The sequence below is a fragment of the Salvia splendens genome, chromosome 11 (genome assembly GCF_004379255.2).
Source record: "Salvia splendens isolate huo1 chromosome 11, SspV2, whole genome shotgun sequence".
In the NCBI taxonomy this organism is placed as follows: Eukaryota; Viridiplantae; Streptophyta; class Magnoliopsida; order Lamiales; family Lamiaceae; genus Salvia; species Salvia splendens.
Window position 1 is genome coordinate 23,179,103 of NC_056042.1, and position 15,716 is coordinate 23,194,818.

General features: G+C 35.4%; 1 protein-coding gene across 1 annotated transcript; it reads left to right on the forward strand.

Annotated features, from left to right (window-relative positions):
- The first annotated feature begins 9,308 nt into the window (after nucleotides 1-9,308).
- Nucleotides 9,309-14,070, forward strand: LOC121754613 (receptor-like protein EIX1). The gene is made up of 3 exons (XM_042149942.1): nucleotides 9,309-10,534; nucleotides 10,634-12,271; nucleotides 13,839-14,070. The coding sequence occupies exons 1-3, from the start codon at nucleotides 9,309-9,311 to the stop codon at nucleotides 14,068-14,070; spliced, it is 3,096 nt and encodes a 1,031-aa protein (XP_042005876.1).
- The last annotated feature ends 1,646 nt before the right edge of the window (nucleotides 14,071-15,716 follow it).

Here is a 15,716-nt window from a genome sequence, read left to right on the forward strand (position 1 = left end):
GAGAGTTTTGGGATTTTTTTGAAAGTAAAAATAGTACTCCCCCCTGTTTCTTGTTAATAGATGCATTTCTTTTGCGCACGGAGTTTAAGAATAGTGGGTTAAGTGGGTGGTGAATAAAGTTAGAGAGAATAAAGCAAGAGAGACTAAGAGAGAATAAAGTAAAAAAAAGAGTAACTTTATACCAAAAATAGAAATGACTCAACTAACTTGGAACTTCCCGAAATAGAAAAATGACTTTACTAACATGGAACGGAGGGAGTAATAAACAACTAATCCAGATAAAACACAAAGATAAAACAGATGAGATAAGGGAATTCCAGGGATGTACTTTCACTGTTATGGTTATACAAATTCAAACTACAACACCCTAGCACAGTTCATACTTTGATAGAACGAGTCATATAAGTTTTGCCCATGCGGCACAAGCGTAGATGACACACACTAGGGGCGTCAATCCTAGATTTGTAACTCCCTAAAGCTCCTGAAAGAGCAGGTTTGTGCAGGGTCGTGTAATCAACTGATCAGGAGGAGATCCCAAACCTAGTCGTGTTGCTGACACGATGACCTAAAACCTAGTATCAACAAAATACTATGACTCGAATAAAGAAGACAAAAATACTAGGACTCGAATAAAGAAGACAAAACTTTTCTTCTGACTGGTTCCCGAACTGTATTCCGATATCAGGGTGGGCTGATCTTATCAAAATACTATGACTCGAATAAAGAAGACAAAACTTTCTCACGGAGGAGGGCTGAAAATCTCACGGATGAGAAAAATAAGAAAAAAATCGTCTCTCTCTGTAGAGAGAAAGGGACGACATTTCTGTAGAGAAATTAATGAATAATTCTGTCTCCTTTATTCTCCTATTTATATTAAGTTACATATTGGGCTCAGTTAAGGATCTATGGAAGGTTTTGGATATGATCTCCCCCAATTAGCTTTTTACTAATTAAATTGAACCTACAATTTAATACAAGCTTATATTGGAATATTACAAGCAGCCACTACAGAAGTAATATTGCACTGCCCATCCAAATTCAAAATTATAAGTAACGTGGGCTTCCTTGTTTAAATGATTATTTGTCGCGCTTAAGATAGAAATGTCCATTAATTAATTAGTGTCTGCTATAGACTTAATTAATTAACATCTTTTAATTCCAAGAGTGGACTTAGCAAGAAACACTTATTTATTATTCATGGAATAATTAAATTCCAACCGGCTAGTTTCTGAATAATAAAACCTTGTTCGAGCTCCTCTTGAGGACATTATCAAACTAGACTCACCAGGTGCGCGATTGAGTGTTTAGAAGACTTGAGTGCATGTGAAAAGTGAAAGTTTACTAAAAATGGACCGATAGCGACTGAAACGAATATCCGACCGAACTATTTGATGACCTGCCCCATCCGCAGGAAAGCTGGCGAAAGTAGAAGGACAAAAGGTAAAGTGGCTGAAAAGTGTAAAGTGGTCCACTATTCAGATCTGGATGTTGTCTTCTCCAACAAGTATGCACATATTGCAGATAAACAAAGACTCCATGAACAACATTTTGAATTAACACTTTCCACAAGTTAATATCTGAATTTAAAACTAAATCGTGAAGATAGGCCGGTAATCCTAGATCATGCAAACTGACTAACATGCAAGGTGGCAAAAACTACGTAATCACAGATCTCATGCATTCAACTTTGAATGGACGATCAAACACTTGAAATTTCACTTAATAAAACCAGATCTATTCTATCCAAGAGAATCCATGCTCAAACAGTTGGAAAATTACGCTAAGCTATCAGATCTAACTAATCTAGACAGGAAGAAAACATTGTGACCGAAAGATGAACAAAAGCAAACTTCAATTTCATAATGACTGAATCCAAAACACAATACGCCAAATCAAAGTAGCAACGATGAGTCAACAACGGATCCAAGCGAAACAAGTAAGGCAAGAGTTAAACTACGAAAGCATGTAATGATTGTTTGGCCCCTCGGGCGATAAAACAGTAATTCTTGCGACTACAACTGCTGGATGAAACGGTGGCAAACTCCCCCCGGCAGAGTACTAGAGTCTTCAAGTGATCATGACTGGTGGTGAGGAACGAGAAGTGTCGGAGCTAGTCTCCACGGTAGGAACTTAGGATTTTCGAATGTAATCTCTAGTGTGTGTCTCTCCTTTCTTCATGTGACCTTCTATTTATAGGGTGGCTTGCGCTAAAAATTAGGGTTGTTCCTCCTTCTGAATTGTCATTTTTGCCCCCTTAAGTAGTTGGTCGTTTCCTAGCAATCCTTCCTTCTCCATCCCGAGCTTTTTGACCTAAAATGCGACTTATCAGCTCCTAAGACCCTTGAAAAGTTAATTGTAGTGTCAACTAAGATCTTCTAACTCGCCAACCTCCTCTCACGATTATGTAGGAAGTCAATAGATCATCACAGAATGTCTCACTCAAATGTGAAGCAGTTATCCAACACTTAGAATATGAACAAAGTATGAACAAAACTGATATTAAATAAATAGGAATTGTATAACCAAAGTCGTTACTAACACATCCCTATAATTATATGAGTTTAGTTACAGATGATTGAAAAATATAAACACATAGTTTGTAGGGAAATCATAAAGAACATAAGAACTAAAGCAAATAAAACCCAAAGGTTGAATCCTTGTAGCATTGATCTTCTCTTGATTCCTTCTTCAAAACCTTTGAACAATGGAGGACTCTCAAATATTTCTCTCTCTGGAATTATGGAGCAAAAGAAGATCCTTAATGATGAAGCTTGAGGGGGTATATATAGCTGCAAATTCGTCCCCCTTAATTAAGGAAAAAGGCAGCAAAGTATTGTAAATCTTGGGAGGAAAGTAGGTCAAATTTGTATGTCGTGTTTTCCCAGTAGGCCGATCCACTATCTTCAGCGGTCGCTAGCGAGTGATCCGTAGCCCCTGTCTCTTGATCAACGGTCGCTGCACTTGGGTACAGTGGTCGATGGCAATCATCCCGTAGCTACTGGAATTTCTGGAGCGGTCGCTGGGTGTGTTCTTCGTTTCAACACAACTTTCCCGGAGCTGACCGCTATCTGATCAGCGGTCGATGTCGACCAGCGGTCGGTGGCTGTGTTGCAGCGGACTGCTAGACGTCGTGAAAGCTCCAGATTTCCAACTTTGACTTTTAGGCTTTATTTTACACATTTCTCACAAAACACGTCAAAAATACCAAAATAGATAAAATATGCAAAATATGGACAAGAAATGCGATTTTGACATTCAAAACGGACCAAATAAAGGCTTTAAAATAGTGTAAAATCCGAGCGTATCAGCTATTCGGGATAGCCCACGGGCGGGCTACACTGACATCCCTAAAAATAAGTATCTACTTTTGGAAAATGAGTGTACAAAAATGCCCTTTAGGCTTTTCATGGTGTTTTTGTCCGAAAATGTGGTCAAAAAGTGAAAATGCACCTGAACGAGCAAGTGGAATAGTCTGGAGACCGCAAATGATATTTTGCAAGTATAGAGACAACAATTTTCGTTGCTGAAAGTATAGAGCCTTAAAATGTAATTCACTCTAATACTTTTTTTGCAAAAAACTAATCAACAAATATTGATATACCTAATCAAAAGATTTCACATTTCCATTTCTAGAAAAAGTTCTCTATCACATTAATAAAAATATTATATTTTCTCTCTCCATTTAACATACAAAACAAAATCTTCTAAAATCTCGTGTCGTCGTACAAATATAAAATCTTTTATGGGACGGAAGGAGTATATCAGTTGCACGTTTGCCGAGACCAACACCTAAATAGTAGCTGAAATAAGATACCTAAAACTATTTCTTGTTGTTTTCTTTGCAATTCTAAGATTTTCAATTTAGCCCCTATTATCCTTCAGTTTTCAACGAGTTAACCTTCAACAACATTCATTAGTGAGGGCTAAACGTAGTTATCCATGATTTTGAAAAATTTATAAGTAGAAAAACAAAAAAAAACATGATTTTGAAAATTTTATAAGTAGAAAAACAAAAAAAAAAGTTTCTTTTGGGTAGGGGCTTAGGCCTCCCTCTCTTGTTAGTTGTTACTGGTCTGCACAAACGTATATATTAGTAGTACTCCCTCCTTCCCAGCTTAAGTGATTGATTTCTTTTTTGGCCGTTTTTACTCCCTCCGTCCCAGCTCAAGTGATTGATTTCTTTTTGGCCGTTGTTTTGTGAAGATGATAATACATAGTTAAAGTGAAGAGAAAGTAAAGTAAGAGAGATAATAATATAGAAGAGAGTTGTATCTACAATATTCTCTTACTGTATTTTTTCTCCACTTTAACTATTTATTATCATTTTTCCCAAACACGTGTCGAAAACAGTCAATCACTTGAGATGAGACGGAGGGAATATTATATTAAGAGACACAATTGAAAGTTTGTAATAATGAGGTTGATATCACTAATAATTCTACTGTAAATTATTTACTATAAAAAAGTTGTTTAAAACTCTTTCTATGTTCCATAATAAATATAACACTTATCTTTTAGTTTGTCAAATAAAAGATGTCACATTTTTTTTGAAAAATTATCTTTCATATTAATATAAATATAATTTTCTCTATCTATTTAACATACAAAACAATCTTATAAAATTTCATGTCATTACCTAAGTGTGTCATCTATTATAGGACATAGGGAGTACTATTTTATCGTAATCAACTTATGTTTTATTAATATATATATTTATAGGATTGTATTTAGATGAAAACCACTTTTAAAATGACAATGAACCACCAATGTGAACTATATATATATATTGTGTAGTTTATTACAGTATTTTATTATTTTACTTTAATTTTTGAACATTATGTGTGGGTCAATTATTTTAAAATAATGGAGTACTATGCAATTTAATTTTGTGTGATGAGTGTTGAGAATAAAGTAAGAAGGAGGAAATAAAGTAGAGATAAAAATATTTCTGTTTTTAGTAATTGGTCATCTTGGTAACTTAGTTAGAGGATAAATCAAAAAGAAAAATGGATTATTTTCAATGGAATGAAGGGAGTATTTTTCAGTATTGGACCGTATATGTTGTTAAAGGGATATTGCTATTCAGTATGCATGTTTATTAATTTTAAATTTAATTTCATATTTTAGTAATCTAATAACGTGTTATTAATATTTTTTATTTTTAAAATTATTATTTCTTAATTCAGTTAATTAATCCACAAAGAATGAGTAAAACATATCAAGATAAGTACTCACTCGAGACACTTGCAACTTTTGCATGGCTTAATAACTGTCATCAAAACATGACAAAGCTAATCACTTAATTAAAAGATTATATGCGATTCTCTAAATGAGATGCATGGCTTTTAGTGTTGACCAAATGTTTGTCCTCCACCCAATAGATTGAGAATTTGAATAATTGTTAGAATATATAAAAAAACATTATTAATTACTTTAAAAAAAATACCATAGTTATTTTATTTCCAAATTCTAAAATTAAAAAGAAAATAAAAATATAATTGATAAAGATATTTTCATATAGTAAAATTACAATTCAGTAAACTTTTAATATCAATTCTCTAAACGAAATAGTTTAGAAGATCTCGCATATTCTCTCCTTATAATGTAACTTGTGATTTGTTGGCCAATATTTGTATGTTATAGTTTAGTAAGTATACTGCAAAAGTATTTTTATATATATAAAAATTGTTTATCCATTTTTATTATTTTATAAAAAGGAATATTTTGTAGCAATGTTTTTTGCTTATGCATTTATAAGAATGTTTGATTTACATTCTAAGTCTTCTACATAATAGTCTGGTACATAGTGAATGACGTTCACAGTAGGTAACACAATCGGTTATTTGTATATGAGAAATTGAATTTTCCAACCTACATAGACTTTGACTACGTACATATTGCGAAAGGTTGGGGCGTAAGTCTTTCTAGGCTATTTACTAAAAACGAGGTCTCAGTGATCATCATTTCTTAATCATTTTTGGTATAACACTGAAAAAAGGGTATTGATTGATTACTAGTTTGACTTATCAAAAGGGATGGGTCTATTTTGTTATCCAAAAATATTGATAGATTGAGTTTAATGTCTAAGTGGAGCTAGTATTGTTATTATAATGAATCAGTTTGATAATATTCTCAAGAGGTTTGATAATATTCTCAAGAGGTATTTAGAAAGAAGTTTTAATATTCTAACAAAAACTGGCCAGTTGGAATTTATTCCACAAATACTCTCTCATTTCCATAAGAATATGCACTCTTTTTTTTTAATCCGTCCCACAAAAATATGCACTTTCTAAATATGTAAACCTTTTTTTTTTCAAATGACATTAGACTCATTCTCCATTAACAATACTTTAATTACTTTTTCTTTCTACCTCTCTCTTACTTTACCAATTGTGCATTAAAATCCGTGCCCAACTAAAATTGCATATTCTTGTGGAAATAGAGAGTAATACATAAGGTTTCTGATTTTTTGACCACGTTTGGAAATATAAATTAATTAATAAGAGTTAGATAATATACTTGGTATTAATTAATGAATATTTATATCCTTAACACAAGAAATGATTTAATTAAAGAGGCTGTTCCAGAATACTTGTAATTTCAACTTTGAACGAGCAGTCAATATTATATCTATAGTGGCGCAAACCTCCATAGATCCCTAATCTGGGGCGGACGCAGAAAAAATTGACGGTAAGGGCTGAACTTCACTATATATTTTCTTACAGTCAAATATAATCATATAATATAAAATTTGCAAAAATTGTAAAAATGCATATATATTTAATACAAAGTAGTCCAAAATATATCTAATAAAAAAACATGTGACAACTGTGGTTTTACATCTAAAGTGGTAGCAACTGAATTCTATGTGTTTTCATCCCAACGCTTTTTTTTAAAGAAGCGTTCCATCTTCTACGATCAAGCCAAAAAATAATGATTGAAGTACAATATCCATAACTCCATAAGATACTATCAACACTCACTAACATAAACTGTATTCTATACGACAATCACGAATATTAACTTGCAACTAACCATTGTTATAACTTTTTTAGCTTGTAACTATTCTATCAAAATCTTATAAAAACAAGAGATAGAATATAAAATTAATAATTAATAACTTTAATACACTCCCTACTCACAATTTGTGTAAAATTTGAATATTAATTTCTCCAAAAATTTCAAAAACTCAAACTCTCCTTTACAAAATTGCACCGTTTCTGTATTGCTGCGGCCACTCTCTTAAACTTCAAAAACTCTTTTGTTTCTCTCGCTTTAATTTTTTAAAATTCTAAAGACGTATGTTCTTTAAATTTTATACCCATTTTACTTAAATTTTAACAAAAAAAGTGTGCCAACTTGAAAAGGTGATAGCACTTTTAAAGAATATGAGTACATTCTCTTTTTAAAAAGTTACTCTACAAACTAGTCAATGAATATAAAGTGGGGTCCACCTGACTTTTACCTTTATACTATTAATTATTTAATTCATTTGTGAATATACTTCCATCTTCCTTACTCTTCAAACACCATTTTTTATGATTTTCTTCTGCAGATGCTTATTTTTTCCTTCTTTAATTTCAGCCCCTCACAGTTATTCATTCCAAGATAATTTGTTCTTCCGTGACATTATTTGGTAAGGGCTTAATACAATTTTTTAAAATTTTTAAAAAATTGAAAGTAGAAAATATAAATAAAAAAAATTGGATAAGGGCTTCAGCCCTACCCAGTTTCTACGTGTGTCCGCCCCTGTCCCTAATGGCCCAACACAAACTCTATATAAAGAGGAAAGACCAGAAATACATAATGTAGTCAATTCTTATTTCTTATTTTCCAGAAAAATCGTCCACTCTAGTTGTAGGAAAATTTTCGGCGTTTTAACCCTATATTTTTTGTCTTGGCTCCTTGTCTAGTCTTTTCGTTCAGAAAATAATCATAATATTGGTGGTAGAGATTGAAGATCATAATATTAAAGTTTCATCCGAATTGAATTCTTTGAATTCATACGCTATGTTTTCATATGTGTAATTGCATGTATTTATTTTAATTGCAATTATATATGTTTACAAACATTTATTCTAGCATACAATCTGTGAATCTGCACGTATATATAAAAATCTCGTTATCAAACAAAATAGTACTGTATAAATTATTGAAACTACAAAGCTCTTGCAGTATTCCAACATTTTCTCACACTTCAATTTTTTTAGGATAACCCTTGAGAGTTCATATATTTAGAGAGATAAATCAAATACTCCTACATGCTACATCTTTCATTCACTATTAATAGTTTTAATTATTTAAATATGAGTGATATGAATTTAAATATAAAATTGTTAAAAAGTAAAATAGAAAATCATATCTAAAATATTATTGGTAGAAAATGAAATTTATTTCATAAGAAACATTTAAATATAAAAGTATATTAATTTCGACAGGGAGCTACTAAAATAGAGAAATGCTTAAAATTATTGAAGAGTACTGTTTAGTTAAATTGTTTAGAAAAGTGGGTTCTCACATTTCATATCTACCATGTATTATCGTTTTCATATTAATGACATCAAATCAAGTGGGGTTCTAAATATCCTTCAATATTGTCTTCGAAATTTCAAAATTCGACAATTTGACATAAACGCGTATCAAGAATAATATTTCAAATTATGATTTCAGAGTAGTAACAAATTCTGAAGGTTTGTTGGGTTGATATGTCCATTGATTACTACAAGAGGCGAAAGAATATACACTTTGATATCAGCACGAGTTTTAATATAAAATTAGTAAAGTAAGAGAGAGATAAGGAAAAAAAGTAAATAAAGTATTGTTAGTGGAGAATTAGTCTCCTCTCATTAATAGAGATAAATGACTTTCTAAAATTATAAAGTGCATATTCTTGTGGGACGGACTAAAAAGAAAAGAGCATATTCTTGAGGGACGACGAGAGTATAAAATAAAATAAAATAAAATAAAATATAAGAGAAAATAAAATAAGTGAAAAGATAATAAAATTAAAAATAAAGGATATAACTCTATTACATAAGTGGATTCCTAGTTTTTATCTCACATCACGAGATAAGTATATCTACCATCATGACATAAGTACGCAGTTATTATTGGCTCCCAATCTCGCCAATTAATCTTTACGGTGCTTCCCCCACCAATTAGATTCTTTTTTTATCCATAGAAAAAGTAGCTAGGTATATCTATTTATTTTCTTCATATTTCCACTTTTATAAATATAAAGTTAATAAATTTAGTGGTTAGTTACAAATTGAGTCACAATTTTTGATAGTCCCAACAATTATCAAATGATGAGTGCCTCAAATCCAAGTGTGGCCATTTTATTATTTCTGATATCTCTAAGATTAACCAACGCCATATTCTGCCCGCTCACTGAACAACACTCCCTTCTAAGCTTCAAGAACTCTCTACTCGATCCCCACCACCATCTCTCCTCATGGAACCACCTCAATTGCTGCAAATGGAAGGGCGTAGCCTGCAACAACTCAACCGGCCATGTCCACCGCCTCCACCTCTCCGGTTTCCGTTTAACAGGCCAACTAAATCCATCCCTCGCCAATCTCTCCCACTTGACTCATCTCGACTTGAGCCTCAACACCTTCCCTCAAACAATCCCTCCCTTCCTCGCCTCACTCACCAATCTCGAGCACTTGAACCTCTCCTTCGCCGGCTTCCACGGAAACATCCCCCACGCCCTCGGAAACCTCACGCGCCTCCGCAGCTTAGACGTGGCCGGGTTTCCAAACATGGTGTGGGGAGATCACCTGAACCACTACCACAGCATACATCTCGCGGGCTATCCGGAGATGGAGTATGTCGCGCCTGTGACCTCTCCGAACGTATTACATGTCGACGACAACATCCAGTGGCTCTTGAGGCTTTCCAGATTGGAGGCTCTCAACATGAACTATGTGAACCTCGGAAAGGCAAAGGAGTGGCTGCAGGTGATCATCACGCTCCCTTCTTTGCAAAAGCTTCATTTGCAGAATTGCAGCCTTGATTACATATCTCCTTTGAGTAGTCTAAATGTCACATCTTTAACTCTAATTGACCTCTCGTCTAACAACTTCCACTCCTTGGAGTTTCCATCATGGATTTTGGGGTTGAGAAATCTTGGTTACCTTGATCTTAGAAACAACTCCTTTGTGGGGCCCATTCCAAGTAGTTGCAATGCTACCAAACTCAAGTATATTGATATCTCATCTAATTTTCTAAATTCAACACTTCCAAGTTGGATATACAATTCGTGTAAGGAGTTGGAATTCGTGTATTTGGATTTCAATTTCCTACATGGTACAATACCAAGACAGTTTACAAACTTGTGCAGAGTTAAGACACTGTCCTTGTCCTTCAATAGATTTGAGGGGACCATGTCTGATTCATTTGGAAATATGTCAAAATGTTTTTTGGAAGGTTTGGAAGAGCTAAATTTGCAGTTTAATCAGCTTTCCGGTCCGTTAATAGACCAACTTGGTGAATTCAAGAGCCTCGAACGTCTCTTTCTGAACAAAAATCTGTTTTCCGGTACTATTCCAAGAAACTTGGGGAAGATGTCACCGTCGTTGCAAGTTTTGGGACTATCCTGAAACAATTTAACCGGAGATCTTCCGGATAGTTTGGGCCAGCTTTGCAATCTTGAAAGGCTTCACCTTGGTGGCAACAAGTTGGAAGGGGTTGTGAGGGAAAGTCTGTTTGCAAATCTCACAAAATTGAAGATTTTAACTGCTTCTCAAAATGAGTTGAGTTTGAGATTAGGTGAGGATTGGAGTCCCCCTTTCCAACTTAAGCAACTTAGATTAGGGTCTTGGAGCTTAAGTGAAGGCTCCCAGATTCCTTCTTGGATTCTGAGGCAGAGGAATCTTTCAGCTTATCTTGATTTGTCTGATACTGGAATCTTCTCAGATAATGTTCCTAGCTGGTTTTGGGAGATTCATTTCTTGAATCTATCTCACAATCACCTCCATGGAAAGATTCCGGATATTCGTGGCTCTACAGAAAATCAATATGTGTACGCGAGTGGTAACGAGTTTGAGGGATCTTTGCCTAGAGTTGGAGACAGACTGAGGGAGCTGGATTTATCGAGTAACTCGTTCTCTGGAGGTATAGCTCACTTTCTATGTGATGACACATACGAAACATACTCGTTGGAGATCCTTCACTTGGGAGACAATCAATTAAGTGGACAGTTGCCAGATTGTTGGATGAAATGGCCTTCTTTGAAGTATATCAACATAGGCAACAATCAACTGTTTGGAAGCATCCCAACTTCTATTGGCCTTCTTGCAAATCTGCTATCTTTGAATCTTCACAACAACGGTTTTTCAGGGCGCATACCTTCTTCGATGCACAACTGCAAGAAGATGCTGAAGATGGGGCTAGCAGATAACAGACTTGGTGGGGACATACCGACGTGGATAGGAACAAGCCTAGTCGAGCTGAGGATTCTCATACTGCGCTCAAACAATCTGAGCGGTGAGATATCGCCCGAGCTTTGCCAACTGAGCTATCTCCAAATATTGGATCTCTCAAACAACGAACTCTCGGGCGTGATACCAAGGTGTGTTCAAAACTTCACTGCCATGGCTAAGAAGAAAAGCCTGCCTGATCTGTACAGACTGTATGGTGGTGAAAAGTCCATCTATTCTTTCTCAATCTACATAGGAGGGTTTATAGAGAGTGCATTGATAGTAATAAAGAGGAGTAAACTGCAGTATGACACCATTCTTCCATTGGTCACTACTATTGATTTTTCAAACAACACTTTGCATGGAGAAATCCCAACTGAGGTGACATGTTTATTGGAATTGGGATTCCTTAATTTGTCAAGAAATGAGTTGGTTGGTTTGGTGCCTGATCATATTGGAGAAATGATGCAGTTGCAATCACTTGATCTATCAAGAAACTCTTTAAGTGGTCAAATTCCAACCAGCCTTGCATTCATATCTACTTTGGGATATCTAGACTTGTCATACAATAACTTCACAGGAAGAATTCCAGAAGGCAGACAGCTCCAAACCTTCAATGCTACTAGCTTTATCGGAAATCATCTTTGTGGGCAGCCATTGACAGCAAATTGCAGTGGTGAAGGGAAAGAGGAGAAGGCCTATTCAGCTGATGGAGTTGAGTGGTTGGATGTTTTTTTTTTGTTTGGGGTATTCAGTGGGATTTTCAATGGTTTGCAGTGTATTGGTGTTGAGCAAGAGGTGGAGAGATGCCTATTTTGGTTGGGGAGAAAGGATGTGGAACAAGCTCTGTGTTTGTGTCATTGTTAAATGGAGAAGAATCACATCATCTGTGTGATCATTTTATGTTTTTCTTACTGTGGTGTGTATGTTTCAATAATGTAAAATATGCAATGTGTTTAGACTCTCATGTGTTTCGTTAATCAATTCTATTCAAAAATCATAAGTACATGCATGTCTTTGTGTATCTTCCCATGTAGAATAATATGGAGTGTGCTAATTAGACTCCCCTGCATAAATCCCTTGCACCGTCTACGCCATCTCTCGAATCCATAACGCGATCGCCACAAGTCCACCCGCCTAGCCCTCAGTGCCTCAAGGAAAAGAGGAGCTACTCCATTGCGAATACGCCGTCAGTACTCCCTCTGTCCCATTATAAGTAATCAACTTTCCATTTTAAGTTATTCCATTATAAGTGATTGATTTATTTTATGGCAAAAAGCAACATCTTTTATCTCTCTTACTTTTTTCTCTTTATTTCTTCGCTTATATTTTATTCTCTCCACTTAACTCAATAAATACCATTTTCTTAAACACCGTCAAAGAAACTCCTCACAATATGGAGTATATCTTTTGAAGTTCTTGAAGTACTTATTATTGTTTGTTTTAACTGCTAACTTTATTCTGATTTATTTATGATTTCTATTTTGTAGATTTAATTTTTTGATTATTGATTTTGAGGTCTAGTTGAATATCCTGGTAAATATGAGTAAAACAAAAAAATATCCAAATGGCTGTTTAGTGACGGATTATGTCATAGGCAATAGAGAATTAGAGAAGGACAATGCTGTCACTAATTAGCGATGAACCTGTCTCGTCGCTTACTCGGCTTTATGTCCGCAATCGCCGATAAGTTTTGTGACAACATATTTTTTTGATAGAATGTTGCTAATACTATTAGTCAAGGACAAATCCGTCGCTTTTATCGATAACGTTAGAGTTCTCTCCTCCAGGGACGAAGCCAGGATTTTATTGGAGAAGGGGCAAAAATATAATGCATAGGAAAAATTTATGTATTCGAGAATGGCATTTAGTATAGTTGAAGTATATAATAAAAAATTCATACATATTTATAAAGAAATAAGTAGATGAGGAGGGGCAAATGCCCCATATCTCCATAAGGTGGCTACGCCCCTGCTCTCCTCCCCTCCGCGGCTCCACCATCTCTCTATTCTATTATTTCAACCGATTCTTCATCTTTGTTATTTGTTTTCGGAAAAAGCCGAATCATTGAGTTGCAAATCTGCAGAGCGGAGTCGAAGGTAGAGTTGCTGGGGTTTCTAGGTAGACAGACGACAAGTAAAGTTCTCCCATAGCCTCGTGGGATGGCGCGACTCCACCTGAGTCTGTCGTTGTATATATATATATAGGGTTGTAATCAATTGAGATTTTTTAGCCTAATTGAGAAATGAGATGCATTATCAGCCACTCATTTTTATTAAATGAGTGGTCCAGAATTTGCCACATGGAAAATATTTTTAGTTTAATTAATTATGAAAGGGCGTAACGGTAATTTTATGTTTAAATTGGGTTTCTTCCGCTTGTGTTCTCCATCTCCTTCCCAAATCCCCGCCGCAGATTTCGATCTCAGCCCCTCCGCTTCTCCGCCGCCCCCAAAATCTCTGCCACAATCTCCGTCGCCGACAAGCTTCCTGACGCCACCCTATCCTACCTCGACGCCTCCGACGAGCTCCAGACCATCTCAATCGCCGACATCACCACGAATAAGAAGGCAATTTTGGTCGTGTCCTCCGTCGCCGCCTCCTTCATCCGCGCCATGAGCGACGCCGCCATAACCTCGCTCTCCTGAGCCAATCTCTGCCACATCAGCTTCCTCCTTCTCCATCCTCCTCACCCATTCCTCCAGGTCCATTTTCCTCCACCCGCTCTCGAGATCTCGTCGTCTCTCTGCTTCGGTAGAGACTGGATCTTCGAATCGTAACTCCTCACCAGGAGCGCCGTCTGCCGCCGCCGCCGCTCATATAGTGCGATTCTCAATCTGTCGTTCTGTTTCGGTTGACGAAATTGCAATTATTAATTACTCTGTTTTCTCTTCAATTTGACAGCAACAAATGGTTGTTTTGATTTACCTGTGTATTGAGGTAGTGTTCAATCTCGATTCGTTGTGATTGAGGATTGGCTAGTAGCAATTTTCCATTGACAAGCTTCAAATCGTTGCTGGAGATCGTCTCCGACGAGATCTGCAACAAGGCGAGCTCGTGCGCGCTGAAGCTGCTGATGCAGATGCTGGAGGCGTCGAAGAAGTCGAGGCTGAAGGCGATCAAGGCCGGCGCGATCTGCATGTTGGTGGAGCTGCCGCCAGAATCGAGCAGATCTAAATGCGAGAGGATTATGCAATTGATCAATTTTGCTTTTGTTACAGTGTTTGTCAGTTGTTGACATTTTGATATATAAGCTGGTGACACTATGACAACTATGGTGCATATCGTGTCAACGGCACATACATGTCATGTCAACTACGGTACATATCGTGTCAACTACACGTACAAGCCATGTCAACTGTGTTACAAGTCATGTCAACTACACGTACAACCATGTCAACTGCACATAGAAACCATGTCAACAACAATTATAAGTCATGTCAACTAGACATAAAAGCCATGTCAACAATCCGACACATTAAAACACGAAATGACACTTATACCCCCGTGTTGACATAATGTGATAGCTGTTGACATTTAGTTAATCTTGTGGATTAGTGGCTGATATTGCATCTCATTTCTCAATTTAGCTAAATAATCTCAACCTAACGGGACCCTATATATATATATATAAAAGAATTAATTATTTTGAGTCTCTATCTGTCTTGAGTTGATCCCTTATAACTTTATTAGTGCACCATACTTAAATTTATAATTTACTAAATTGAAAAAATAAATAAACGTCATCTCGAATATTTGAATCCAAGCAAACTGTACTAGTACTTTTTAGTTTAATAAATCATAGGAGCACAATGCATATTTGAATCCAAATAATTTGTACTAGTACTTTCTTAGTTTAATAAATCATGCAATGCGTTCAATAATTTCATAAAGATTCGATGAGATAGTAAATGGTAGACTCAAGACTTTGTCAAGGAGGGGAGTCAACTGATATACTAGTGAGTACTCTCTCCGTCCCAATTAAGTTGAGTCGTATTTTTTTGAGATTTCTCAACTAAGTTAAGTCATTTTTTTATAAAAAACAAAATATTCAATTACTCTTACTTTATTTCATCACCTACTTTACTCTCTCTTTATCTTTTCTACTTTATTTATCTTTCCTATTTTTCAACACAATTTCTTAATTTCCATGCTCAAAAATTTTGACTCAATTTAATTGGGATGGATGGAGTATTTTTTTTTCTGAGTACATCTGACTGTGAACAGTGGGTGTTTCTAGAATATATTCTTTTTCAACTATAAACTGATATTTGTTCTAAAAAAATAGAAAAGA